The sequence below is a fragment of the Austrofundulus limnaeus genome, unplaced genomic scaffold, assembly GCF_001266775.1.
Source record: "Austrofundulus limnaeus strain Quisiro unplaced genomic scaffold, Austrofundulus_limnaeus-1.0 Scaffold13, whole genome shotgun sequence".
Classification (NCBI taxonomy): Eukaryota; Metazoa; Chordata; class Actinopteri; order Cyprinodontiformes; family Rivulidae; genus Austrofundulus; species Austrofundulus limnaeus.
The window spans coordinates 2,371,273-2,386,002 of record NW_013952415.1 but is presented as its reverse complement, the minus strand read 5'-3'; the positions used below and the strand labels follow the sequence as shown (position 1 = coordinate 2,386,002).

The window sequence follows — 14,730 nt, the reverse complement described above, 5'->3', positions numbered from 1 at the left end:
TTAACGCCTAAATGTTACAAAATCTCTTTTTAAAGCTGTGGGAAACTCTGGTTGGAAAGACAAACTTTTACACCATGCTGCTGATTTATCTGTTGTTATTGATGCATTCATTTTCTAACTTGTTTGTTTAGGTGGTTATCTGGTGAAAGCTCCTATCGGCTGCTTTTACTTTTATTTTCTCCTGTTCGATAAATGGAAAGTCTGGGGAAACAAAAGCGAACACAATCCTCCACTTACCACCTCCAAACCTGCTATTTGTCCAGCCGCTTTTAAATGAGGAAAACATAAAAGGACAATGTCTCGGGTAACAAACTGGTTGTTCAGCCTAAAGCGCAGCAGCAGGGTTTGGATTTATTACCAGGATTTTTGAAAGTTAAAAAAAAAAAAAATCTGCTAAACTTATCTCTGCACCACATCTACAGGGAAACCAGCCTTTATAAATCAGATACGGTGGGGGATCTTTCAGAAGACACATGGAGAAAATGGATTTGTAACAGATGATAAGGATCTTTATCTGAACTCTGCTTGTATATAAACGTTACTTCTTCTTTTAAATCTTGATGTGCTTTTGCTCCAGTACTCAGCTCGAGTTTTCTAAGCTTCTGGCTTTWAAAAAAAAATGTAATTAACATTTTATTTATTGCCACGATCTGATATTTAAAGAAGAAAAGTCTAAAAATCGTCTAAACTCCTCACTGACCTCGCACTCCCACTCTTTTCAAACTTGGAGCTTTCCAGTTGTCTGAATAACTCCTTGTGTGGGACGAGGATGGAAAACTATATTTAAAGGCTTCAAAAAGCTTTGAAGTTAGAGATACAGRCTTTATTTTTAAAATAAAAAGTGTAAGTTGAAACTTACTGTCCACAGTATATTCTCCTCCACAGGCCAAACTGCTGGACTGTTTTAGATTCAGTTCATCAAACCTCAATTATAAATCATCTTTAATCACATAAATCTCATTTTACCTTTAAAAATGTTTTCAGTAAAGACTTCTCATGTGAAAAAACATTAATTTTAGATACTTAGAATTAGTAAGTTTCATAAATGAACCAAACATTTATCTCAAAACTATCCAATGAAACATTTCAGGTTGGAAATGTTTTTTTGTCTTTAGTCTATCATTATGTAAAATCATGTTTTTTACAACAACATAAAACATTTTCAAAAACAACTTTATTCTTCTGTTCTAATATCACATCTCGAGGTTTACGCAATTCGTTTTCTGCCAGATAAGAGATTTTCACAGTTCCAAAGTGCACYTGTTATGAAGGTCTCAGGCTCATCAAGATATCTCACAGAGAGAAAATATGAGAAACAAGATGGATTATTTATTCATCCATCTTCTTTACTCATCTTTTTATTGTCTACTTCCTGTAGATTGTTTTGGTGTTTGACAAACAACTTTGGGCCTTGATCAAAAAGGAGGTTGGGGAGGTGGTGTTTATTTTTATTTTCTCTCCAGGGGGGGGCATGGATTTGAAGGTGGAAAAAGTTTTTTTTTCTCACAATCTAAAAACTGGTGTAAAGTTGAAAGTCTCTACAAAAAAATAAAATAAAATAAAAATAAAAAGCAACAGTCTTTCCAGCTACAGCGACTTAAATTCGTCGTGTGACTCAATCGTGACGTATTTTTGGTCATAAGGTCTCTTCATATCCACACAACATTCTTAAATATCTGAATAAGTGTGTGATACACAAAAAATATTTTCACATTACTCGATAACAACTGTTTATTTGAACTGCTCCGTTTTCCTTCACAAAGCAAACAAAAAATAAAAAAAACCCGGAAATTTGAAATCACACAGTTACGGGAAAGAATGTGTTGTGTGACTCAATCGTGATGTATTTTTGGTTATAAGGTCTCTTCATATCCACACAACATTCTTAAATATCTGAATAAGTGTGTGATACACACAAAATATTTTCACATTACTCGATAACAACTGTTTATTTGAACTGCTCCGTTTTCCTTCACAAAGCAAACAAAAAATAAATAAAAAACGGAAGTTTGAACTTAAGGGAAAGAATGTGTTTCACAAAAATATTTCTCATTGTAAACAGGGCCTTAAATAATTCTCACAAATAATTAAATCATCATTCATTTAAATTGTGTGCATTAAAATTGTGTTTTTTTTAAAAACAATTGCTATTGTCAAAGTTAAAAAAAAAATAATTATAATTATATCGTTTAAAAATGGTTTGATTATATGTTACAACTGCCTGCCATACTCTGCCTATCTGGGACCAGAGTTCATGTGAAGCAGCCGGAGGTGTAGACCTTACCCTCAGTCTGTKCTGCTTTTAGTCCCACAGAGAGTTAGACTGAAGTCAAACGGAACAAAAACGTCTTTGTGACCTATTACACCAACAACAATATTTATTTTACAATTTTTAAGCGCTTTTCTTCTTTGCTCCTACGATTTCCGGGTTCAGGCTAAACTTTAGCCAATCAGCATTCGACCTCTGCAAGACGTCACCCCCGAGAGGTGAAAAGTTTGTTTTTGGACCTGAAACCTGCAGATTCCTCGCAGCTGGAAAATGACAGCCGAAATTTGGGACGTTGTTATTGTGGGTGCGGGATTATCCGGCCTGAGTGCAGCTCATTACCTGAGAAAACGAGACGCCAAGCTGAAAATCCTGATACTGGAGGGGAAAGGTTTGTTTTTCACACCTGGATAGCTGATCTGAAAAAGAAAGGGGCATTTTATTGATTGATTTGTTATTGATTTAAATGGGTTTGCTGTGACACAGATCGAGTCGGAGGTCGAACCGTGTCGTCTGAAATCCCAGCAGCCAATGGAGCTGATGTGTGGGACTTTGGAGGACAGTGGGTGGGAAGGTGAGACCAAAGACATGATTAATAATCAATTCTAATATGCCTAAAGCACCTTACATAGAAAAGGTATAACACAAAGTGCTTTACAGTGTGCAAAACATGAAATAAAACAAGCAGTTTAACCATAATAGTAGTAGTAATAATAATAATAATAATAATGATAATATCAAAGAGGGAGTGGTATAATTACAGCTTAAACACAGGACAGGCCTTTGTATGTTTTGCTTTCATAAAACTTAAAAAATTAAATTGTGAAGATTGCACACCACTCTCAGAGTATGTGTTGACAATGACTCTCAGCTACCACCACACCAAAGTTTAGCTCAATATCTGCAAAATTAATTGATTTACAGCCATTTTTGTGGCCAATGTCCATTTGCAATTTACTTTTTGCTGTTGCTCAAAATCAGCATTTTGCAATGCATTGTGGTCTAGATATATTAAATATATTGTATTATATTGTCTGCGTCCAGCTCATTAAAATCCACTTACTGTGTTCATCCCTGCCTATATTTCAGCTGTGCAACATTTAGCTGTCATAATASAAAATACCAATAATACATTTAAATATTTATTTTATGCATGTGTCTCCGAAACACAATCAGCTGTAGATACACATCCAGTGRTTACTTTCTGGGAGTTTTATTAAAAATCCTCGGAGTGGTTTATGAGGCTGTTTGCTGACACCACAGACAAACAGTCTGTCCCTTTGCCTCCTGCGATCGGTGRTAATTGATGACTCATTTTTCGGCCCTCGGTCATCGTAACTCTGCAACAAGTTCATGTATCGACGAAGGGTTCATTTTAAAATCAAAAGTCATCAGTGGCACTTAKACGGCGTGTCGACACTTTGCTGCCATTTGCTCACCTGCAGACTGAWTGTGGGCTGAGGCTGTCTCCAGTTTCCCGGGGCCATTAGCAGGATCAAAGCGGTGCAGCTGATCCAACCTTTGGAAGACTCCGAGGGAGGATTAGGAGCATCAATATTAATCACGCTAACAGATTAAGCACTCAATAACTAATTTGTATAAGAACCCTCGATGAAGAAGCTGTGCGACTTGTAGGCTCGGTTTGAACCTGTGTGCTGCAGGATTACTGTAGATGTTTTAACTTTGCGAATTCAGAAATAACTAGAGAAATTTGCATTTTATGCTAACACGCAGTGTGAATGCTGAGTGCTGAATAAATGTTGAAATCTATTGAAGTAGYTGAAACAAACTGATTTTAAACTCTACTCTCAATTTGACAGGGAGCCAGTGAAGAGAAGCTAWAACTGGAGAAATATGGACTGTCCCAACTTATCAGAACTCTGTCTGAGGCCACGAGATGATTATTAGTATCGTTTCATCTGTTCTAMGATGAGCTTTAAATCTGACCACGTGTTCACACAATTTATTTGCGACTTTATCCACAAATATATTTTTAGATAAACAAAAGACTAACAATACATCAACCCACATTGATATATCAAGTAAATGATTAATAATTGAATTAAAACAAGGCAAAACAAAAGCAYTGATCCATATCACCATCATATACCAGATGTAGATCTATATGTTCATCCAACACATCATTTGATGAACATATATCACATCATATCGATCACAGACTTGTGAATTTAATCAAAATCTTTTCTYGACAGAGTTTGTGATATCGAAGCATCGGATCGTCGTCTCAAACAAACCCATATATTGCATCGTGATAAACAGGGGTGTTCTGATTCGACAACAGTATTGAATATCAGTCCAATATAAGCCAAAAAATAAGTATCGGCTTATATTAACAACTGCATCTAACAGCACTCCAATAAAAGCAGTTTTTCTGTTCTATAATTCCTGTCCAGCAGCTTGGATCCAATATAAATCACTTAAATGACCTTGAATTGTTATTTTACACTTTAAAAGTGTGTTTTTGTTGGATTATTTAAAGGTGATTTTTCAGGGTCTTCATTTGTATTTTTTATCAATTTGATTTAATTGAAGWATATTCTTATGTTTTAGGTAAAAAATGTATGTTACCCATTGATACCCAATAAGACCCAATAAGAAATGGGTTGTTTTTTCTCATTTCTGCTGTTGTTGACTGTTGTTTACTGTTTGACTTGAGCAAGACTTAAAGATTCTACACTACATAATAAGTAATAAAAGTAAGCAGGATTTGTTCTGTTATTGTATCGAGTTGATATTGGTATTGGTGACAAARGTGCTGATTTACACCTCTATCCGCCTTACTTTTCACGGAGATACAAACACAGTCAGTTGTTGATTTTTGTGAGAGAATTCTGTTCAGGCACCTCTGCTCACTGGCTAACAAACTTTTCACTGTATTTTCTGTTTTTAATGTTTTACAGTCCTTGATGTTTGCATGCACTCAACACAAAAATATGTGCCTTCAGGCCCAGGCCTCCCTTGAAAAAGAGTTCTGTGATCTCAATGGGATTTGCCTGATTTAGATAATGGTAAATAAATAATATTAAAAACTATCTGTTATGTTTAACACTGCTATCTACATTAAATAAACCTAATGGGCAGCAATCTGATCACAACGAGGCAGCAGAATGTTATGGCCTTCCTTGTAAAAGATTGCCGCTGCGTGACTGCAGGAGTTCCCCTGAGAAGTGGCACAGGAGCATCCAGCCGTCTCTGTAGTGCCAGCTGATGTAATGAGGAACCATGCAGAGTGATCATCAGAYTTGCTTTGGCTTGGTTGAACATCAGCATTTATAAATTYCAGGTCATCAATATTGTTATTGATTAATTTCTTGCCAACTTTTCCACTGTGGGGGTACCGACACGCCTCTGTACTTTTGTCAKTGTGCATTGTAGACCCATCCRCACCAAGCACACAACACAATAGTTAAAAATGTCCTCGTACGTTACATGAGCAGAGGACATTTCTTCTTATCATCCTCCCACTGGAGAGTAGTTTGAGGGTCGGGCACTGACTTGATTGCTCAGGGATTTTTGGAAATGTTCCCACGACACAGTTCACCAGTTTAGTTAAGTTAGCCCAGGGAAGCAGTGAAATGGAACTGCCCCCACCCAAAAAATGATAATAATAATTATAATAATAATTTGGACCCATATGCACTTCTACATTCAAAAATAAGATGGATTAGACCTATGTATTGTCCTGAACAAACAGTTTAAATTATGCTAAAGTAGTTTGAACTTCAAGTAGTCCAAAGTAGAATGGGTAGTACATTCACTCGTGTGAGGTCCTACAGTAAAAGTGTCATTTGATTTAAAAAGAATGAGTTTTTATTTTTATATTTCAGATCAGAGCTAAGATATAACCACTCAGTTACTGTTTCTGATTAAAGGGCARCTGCAAAAAGACCATTTCATGGGGGAGCTGGAGCCTTTGTTCAGTGAGGTTRGAGGTTGCAGACTGAACGAATGCTGCAAACAGTAAAAATGGGGGTAATTATCTTTACCAGCAAGTAATTTTGTTGAAAAACTGTACACCTCACTATCTGTAGATGTGAATTGTTCCGGAGAACAACGAGATCTGTTTCCAGAGAGCGATGTCTCCTCTGGTTCCTTTCACTGTTCCAAAAATGCTCATTTAATTCCAGGGTAGCTGTATGTGTGAGTGTTTATAGTCTCRGTGTGACTTTTCATAGACTCGTAACCTTTTCATCTCAAACTGTCCCGGCAGAAACGCTTATTATGTTAGAAAATTGGGCAGATTCACAAAGAAACATAAATGCTTGCACACAGACCACCACAGAACTCTGGGGGTTTTATTTTGAAGACATTCATCGTGTATTCCTTTGGGCTRCAGTAGCTCAGCAGTCAGTGCTGTGGTCCTGTAATCCTGAGGCTGCAGGTTTGAGCCCGGGTTGTGTCAGAAAGCATATAATTTGCCAAATCTTTCATACAAGTTAGCTGGCTGTGGTAACCCCTGCAGAACGCTGTAACCATAGAGTTAAATAACACTAGATTGAGCCCCGCCTATTTAGTCTACTGTTAGTACATGACAACATGGAGGCACCCATACAGGACTGCAAACCCAACTGGATCTGTCACCTTTTAAAGTGATTTTACAATAAATTATTGTAATTGGTAATTATATTAATTCCATTCAACAATCATGTAAAACAGCAGATATATACTAAAAAATATATATATAATTTATAATGATCTAAACCAGACCTGAAGTCAGTCAATAACTTGGACTTTTTAGCTAGTTATAGCAATGAATGAAGTGTATTTATTATTTCTACCTGTTATAAATACTAGTACTACTATTACTACTACTACTAATAAAATATTAATAAGTTGTTGTTGTTGTTATTATGGTGGATGCTCCAATCAGGTTCTATCCTGCCGATACCGATCAGCTGGAGTGACTGTCACGCTCGTACGAGTGAGTGTTGGCAAGTGTGGGRTGCGTTAACTGCCATCTATTCCACGTCTTTTCATTCTCTGCCGTGAGCCTCGAAAACTCACCATCCTCCTCCAAGTGCTTGTTGTTTAAACACCGTATTAAGTTTGTTGTGTTGAAGGATTTTACCATACAGTACTTCCTTCACAAAGTATTTATTCCTTGTACGTCTTGCAGTTTGCAAACTTTGCATCACTCTCACAGACGGCGAAAAACTTCCAGATGGCAGACATGTTTGTTTATGATCTGTTCCCTCTACACGCCTGCGCTCTTCCCACTGCGCAGACGTAGGAGGCCGGGAGGGGGACAGTACACTGAATGCAACTACACACAGCCTCTGCCATATTATCAGTTTTTGTGATTGGCAATGGAAGGCATTTATTGAAAATGTTAATCACATACTTTTTCATGAAAATCRGCTGATATTGATTAGTGGCCGATCAATCGGAACACCAATAATTATTATAAATATTTACTAGTCGACACTTGGAAAATGYTCACTTYATACCTGRTGATACAAAACTTGTCGTTACTGATATTGGCTGGCTAACTGTCTTTTCAGCAGGTCATATTTGTCTAAAAGAAACSTACAAATGGTTGAATACATGATATTTTATGCTGTGTAAATATTACATATATTAGAGTCAAAACCAGTTTGTAATATTTAATAATTTGTGTTAAATTTTAGCATGATTCACCAGTACTACACTCTGTATAACTATATGCTGCTGAAGCTAATATCTGCTAATCATTTTAACAACAAACAGCTTATTTTAATTTTAAACTTTTACATGATTAGCTTCAGTTCTGCTCGGATCGCATCCGCATTGAGATAAATAAAGTAAAATCTGTCCGTCCGTCCGTTTTCTTCCTCTTATCCGGGGTTGGGTCACGGGGGCAGCAGCCTAAGCAGAGAGACCCAGACTTCCCTCTCTCCAGCCACTTGGTCCAGCTCCTCTGGGGGAATACATCCCAAGGTGTTCCCAGGCTGAGAAACATAGTCCCTCCAGCGTGTCATGAGTCTTCCTCTGGGCCTCCTCCCAGTGGGACATGCCCGGAACACCTCACCAGGGAGGCGTCCGGGAGGTATCCTAACCAGATATCCGAGCCACCTCAACTGGCTCCTCTCGACGTGGAGGAGCAGCGGCTCTACTCTGAGTCMCTGTCTCATCTGTTTACTTGTGAAATGAGACGTTTTCCTGTTTCTTTTCTGTTGATAAATTCATAACACACAGTTTTCTGACAGGTTAATAAACACTAGTTTATACACACTCTAATATATTAATATTTTTGTTAATATTATCATTAATAGTTTTTACTTTTACACAGTACAGTATGGTAAATCCAGGCTCTTGGTGGTTCTGGTTAACACCGCAGCTTCAACAGTAGATCAGACGGTCAGAGACTCACTCCATATAGAACAAACCTCCTCATCATATTTTGCTATATTTAAAAGGTAAAAAGTTGCCCACAGAAGCTGTTGAGAAAGCAACAAAGACGACAATCTWATCTGTTTTTGTGGCAACAGAAAAATATCACAGCAAAACTTGCGGCGCATTGCTTAAAAATGCAGCGTGAAAAATAAGAAACTTTGATATTTCATGCTCACAGCTGAGTCATTTTTGAAGATTTTTCTGGATCTTCAAGGATTCACTTCAGTTTTGCCTAAAGCCCTCTTTCTTTGCAACGTGTTGTGGTAAACATTCAGAATGAGATTAAAAAAAGGTTATTTAAACCTTCCACACCTGTATTGTGAAGTGTTGTAGAAGATGTGATTCAAAGAATAAAGAGACTTTGTTGAACGGTTGTCTTTATTGCCATCAGCAAGGCACAATAAAGCTAACCCACAATCAGCTCTGTCAGAGATCTTGAGTACCGAGGCCGTCTTTGAGTCCGTWTATACAGTACCTCTGACATCCACATGTTATCTGGGCAGACAAAAACATCTTTCCCCGGCTAGGTCAGTAAAAAGGTCACAAAGTCTTTGGCCTCGGCAGGGCCCAGGGAAGAATGCTACWGGAAGTATTTTTCTTTAACAGAAAGCTTTTAAAATTTCTTTTTCAGTACACAAAAGCATGTCATGGAGCTCATAAAAGAGCTGGGCCTGGAGGTCTATCCGCAGTTTAACACCGGCAAGAAGGTGCTCCACGTAGGCGGGCCGGATTCCAGAGTTCGAGTGTACAGGACCAGCATCCCTGCTCTGTCCCCGCTGGTGCTCCTGGACCTCACTCTGTTCCTGTGGAAGGTGAGACTTCAGGCACACATCTGTATTCTGTCCTTTRGACCGAGTTCAGTCGACGCCTTCTTTCCCAATGCTGCGAATCTGATAAGGATCAGCTAAACAGCCCCAATTCTCCGAGGAAAAACAGTGTACTTACCGAGATAAAGAGGGCTTTGATTTATTGCTTGTAAATGTCTGCATTAGGAACAAGGCGGCGTTCAGTTTGCCAGAGACACACTTTTGTAGTGGCATAGGTACACACCCATTGTGTTTTGCTGTGTTCCTTTTTTTTTTTTTTTTTTGGATCAATACAGTACATTTATCACGCAGCAAAGAAGCAGAATCTCCAGTTCCACATAAATGCTTCATGTAGCTAAGGGAAGTGGTGCAGGTGAGAGAAATTGCAGTGGCAAAATCGTGTTTGGCAGCCTCCAGCTATTCCTTTGTTGTCGTCTGTGTCACTGGGATGCTTTTGATTGTGGCTGGTAAGCCATCATGCTTGATGTGGTGATTATGCTCTGTTCGCAGATTGACAGGCTGAGTGGAACAGTGTGTGTCCAGGATCCCCTGAAGACTCCAAATGCTGTGGAACTGGACGGCATGACTCTGCAATCATACATCGAGCAACATGCTTGGACTGCAGGTCAGTTTAATTTGTTTAAATCTTCAGTTTTCCCAATGGGCGGTTGGTCAGACAGACCTCACAGTGTCAATATATTTTTCTACATAATTGGGATCAGATGTGCCCATTAGATATACACAAAAACTGCTTCTATCAATCCGTCAATAAAGCTGCAACTCAACTGTTTTATATAGGACTGTTCCAGAAATGACACATTTCAAAGTTGAGATCAATGGTACTGTTCACATGAGTAATTGTCATGTGAACATTGGGAGTTTGAAGACATTTATTAGTCATGTTAGATACTGATTTTAAAAGCGCTACACCATTTCCATAGTTTTYCTTTTTTACTATTGACTTTTATAATCCATTKTTTGACTATTATGTCTTGATTAAAATGGTTTAGATACAYRCCCRAAACACCATCACAACACATAAAAAACCRTTAATCAAACATAAGTACAGGTTTTTTGTCTGAGTGTCTGCGATTCAGCCGTAGGCYAGTAGTGAGCATACCGGGCACTGAAGAGCATGTATTTATACACCGGGACTTACGGTTTTCTTCAGCGTTGGTTTCCTGCTTGCACAGACAGCAATAAACCGGCGTTCACTCCAGTCACTGGTGTTGTATGGTCCATTCACTTCACATTTTAAGCTATTCAATATTTATGTAGTTTCGTCACGATTTCAGTTAACAAACACTAAATTTTCTTACAGTACTCATTGCCAAAGGAATTCATAAATATTGCGATGTGAAAAACTACACACGCCATCTTGTTGACGATGAACCATCACCGGTCTCACCTCTGTTTTGTTCGTCGCAAGGATATTTTCGCCTGTATTTGAGTTATTCTTGTTCTCTTTTATTGTGCTGAGACCTGAGTTCATGTTTCCATCTATCATGTGCTAATATGAATTGAGTTTTAACACCTCACATGTTACCTCTGTTTCCTTTAATATTAGCGTTCATGCTAATCGTATTTTGCCTTCAAATCCTCGGCTCATCTTCCTTATTTTCATCCACTTGCTTGTCATCTTTATCCACAGCTCAAGAGTTCACCGACACGTCAGAAAAACATTGCCAATATTGTCCCAGAAATTCAAAATCAAAGTTTTTATTTATTTATTTATTTTGGACCCCAAACAGCACGCTTCCACAAGTGGAGGCAGCCTGTCAAAATAAAAGTTGTAAGGCAACCATTTAGTGGTTTCATCCCTTGATAACACAATGTGTAACTATTATACACACGTACATCATGATGACTGACGATGCTCAAACAACGTACCGTGCTGCTCTAATGGCTCCCAACTACGACTACTGATTAACTTTTGGATCCAATGAATACTTTCTGAGTTTCATCAAAATCTGTCCAGTGGTTCATGACATATTTAGCTAACAGAAAAGCAACCATACAATAAAGATACACATAATACTGATGGTGGTCAGAGGGTCCGGTGGCGCCGATGTATGGCAGCCCCACCTCTGTCAGTGCGCCCCAGGGCAGCTGTGGCTACANCATCAGTGTGTGAATGTGAGTGTGAATGGGTGAATGTCTGTTAGTGTAAAGCGCTTTGGGGTCCGGAGGGACTTGAAAAGCGCTCTATAAGTTCAGTACCATTTACCATTTACCATTTAATCATGATGAAGGATGAAGGCCACTTTTTGTCTCATGCAGTTCAGTGAATAAAATCTTGCAAATTATGATTCATTCAACACATTTGCAAATATTAGGACAAATATTTCAATTCATAGTAAACCAACAATGTAAATATATGTGTATAAATGCACTGTCCATTATTTTCCTGTGAAAACGATTTATTTTTGAGAGTCATAGTTGAGCTATTCAATTCATCTGTGCTTTAAGTTCAGACCTCTGAAGCAAATGGAACGGTGTTTTTCCTTCATATGAAGGTGACCCTTGTCTGATTTAGTATTTTATTGGATTTCTAAGACATTCTTATTTAATTAACGTTGCTAAAAATACCTGTAGTGTGAGGATGGTTACTCTGGTGTTGGGGGGAAAAAAACGAGTAATTAAAGATCATTCTGTTTCTCTGGCACACGATGACAGCTGGCTCGTGCACTGCTTTAGATTTCCAGGGTCTACTTAAAGAAACGACCATCATACTAAGCTCCATCTGTACATTTCTGTCTACCTCCTGCTAATCAACAGATCCACACATGGCTGGATGACTCAACGTTCAACTGTTGCAGAGAAAGCTGTGTCCTCTGCTCTGGATCTGCAAAGTTAATTGCTGCAGCTATTTCTCTCCCTTTYCCCCCCTTGTTTTTACATGATTCCAGAGCTAAAAGCAACAAATTTATTGGATTTTCCTGCAGTGTTCTCATCTCACATGCTCAGAAAATGTTCCTGTTTGCTGTGGCTTTCATTGTCATGATCATTTCAATGTGATACTGTGAGAAGTGCAAATATGACAGAACAAGTGGAAACAAGTTTCTAAATCCATTTTAAGACTAGAGATGGAAGAAAATGCACAAAATGTTCCTGTGATTTAAAAAAAAACTTAAAAGGCAGCAAAAGGTTGCAAAAACACCTTCCGTGTTTGGAAGAAATTTCAAACTGAGTCAAACGAAAAGCAGAATGTTGCACACAAATCAAAGTGTTTACTTTGCAGCCATAATAAAGTCATCCTTAATGGTTGCAAATGCATAATTCAGAAGGTGATGATCTGTAGACATGACGTTTGGTGAGCACGCATCCATTCGTTTCTGCTCATATTTGACAGATAACATTAGGTTTAGACACTCAGCCGCTGATGTGAAAGGACTTGTGGCTTTAACTGACATAATCAGATGTTTTGTTGCAAAAATTCGACTTTTCCATGCTGGATTTATCGACTTCACGCTAAGCAAAGAAGTCAAATTTTGACAAGATGATTATAGGTAATAGTCGCCCTCTGGAGCAGGACAGGAGCTCTTTTTTTTGCGGTGGAATAAAGTGCCGTTTTGTGCCGTCGTTACAGGAAAATGTCTGATTATTGCACGTCTCCGTGTTCTCACCCACCCACCCCCTCTGTGACAGAGCTGAAGGAGCAACTGGGAGTGTGCAGCAGGTCTGTCTTTGGCATGGAGCCATCCCAGATGTCGTTTCTATTCTTCCTCATGTATGCTGCCGCAGCTGGAGGGGTGCTGGCACTTCTGGAGAGCACTCCAGGCTGTGCTCAGGAGTTCAAGATAAAGGTACATCAGTCGGATCGCTTCCTCCTCGGCTTAATTGTAATTTCAAAACTGGAGAACGTGCACCACTTGAAGTTTGAGGCTAGAATAAGTTTCCAAAGTAATCGATGTTTGTATCTCTGCATCTGAGCCTTTCCCTCCTCTCACTCTCGTAAACGTGTAGAAACAGGCCCAAAGCCAGAAACAGGCAGTGGGAACTAATGGATTAACAAGGTCATTCAGAACATGGAACCAATGCTTTTGGTCCAAAACACCCATAAAAGCAATATTTTTTTCTCCTTCCACTTTTTTCATCAGTAGCAGCTTTCTTATGATTTCATTCCAGACATCCCCTGAAGAAATGATTGTAAACATGGAAACAGCCCAGACGCAGTAAGACCATTACTGTAAATGTCATTTTGGAATGGATCTAGTTCTGTTTGTTGCACACCAGAAATAATTCAAGGCTAAAAATAAAAAGCAGCTTCACGGTGGGCACAATGTGACATTAAAAATTACTGTGAAAATACACAGAAATACTCTTAAATATGAAGTTTGCAAAACGAGTTAGCACTTCTGGCTTCATTGTGAGAAAAGCAGTTATTATAAAGTTACTTTCTGCATTAAAAACTAAAATAGTGGGTGACACAGTAGAATAAAGTTTATTCCACAAATGTGTTCACATTTTAATGAAAAATGTTTTTGTGAAAATAAGTTTAAAACCGTGTGAACAATGATAATGTATTTTCAACAGTGTTGTATAAAACAGAGATTCTTAACCCCTGGACCGCGGCCCAATTGTGGGCCGCAACCGCCACCTTGAGGGCCTCAAAAGAACAGCAGTTTTTAACTTTGGGACACAGAGGGCCGTGGRACCGCATTGATTTYGAATTAGGTGCAATACACTTTCTCACTACTAGTAGCAGTAGTGYGCCACTCAGATGTTTAACARCTTTTTTTATATGTAGAAGAAGAACCTTAGAAACCTGCCGAGAATGTAAACCTATTTTAATTGAAAATTAGAAGCAAAAATGAAAGTAACTTGTCAAAAAAACACCAAAGTTTGTCACTAACATGAAGAGCAGCTTCTGGTTTTAACATGCAATATTTTAAAAGTTCAAAACATTATCAAATACAGTTGCAGATACAACTATATTTTAATTTGCACTTTAAATTAATTTTGTAGTTTGTTTTTAAACATTTTGAACGTATTTTAAAGAAATTTTAAACTTGCCAAAAAGCTGTTGTAACTGTAATTGTTTGTCACTAATATGAAGAGCAGCTTCTGGTTGCAAAAGTTAAAAATGAGAAATTATTTTTTGTAGTTTATTTTTTAATATTTTGAATGTATTTTAAAGAGATTTTAAACTTGTCAAAAAGCTGTTGTTACTGTTATTGTTGTCACTAATATGAAGAGCAGCTTCTGGTTGCAAAAGTTTAAAAAGCTATATTTTCCATCCATCCATCCATCCATCCATCCATT

The 14,730-nt window shown here is 38.1% G+C and overlaps 1 protein-coding gene across 1 annotated transcript in view; it reads left to right on the top strand.

Moving 5' to 3' along the window:
• Nucleotides 1-2,287: 2,287 nt before the first annotated feature.
• Nucleotides 2,288-14,730, top strand: part of si:ch211-127i16.2 (probable flavin-containing monoamine oxidase A) — a gene marked incomplete in the record, with an annotated part of 73,959 nt that continues 61,516 nt past the window's right edge. The window contains 5 exon segments of the mRNA XM_014002455.1: nucleotides 2,288-2,657; nucleotides 2,753-2,840; nucleotides 9,291-9,471; nucleotides 9,976-10,090; nucleotides 13,114-13,271. Of these exon segments, the coding sequence (XP_013857909.1) occupies nucleotides 2,540-2,657; nucleotides 2,753-2,840; nucleotides 9,291-9,471; nucleotides 9,976-10,090; nucleotides 13,114-13,271 (660 nt within the window).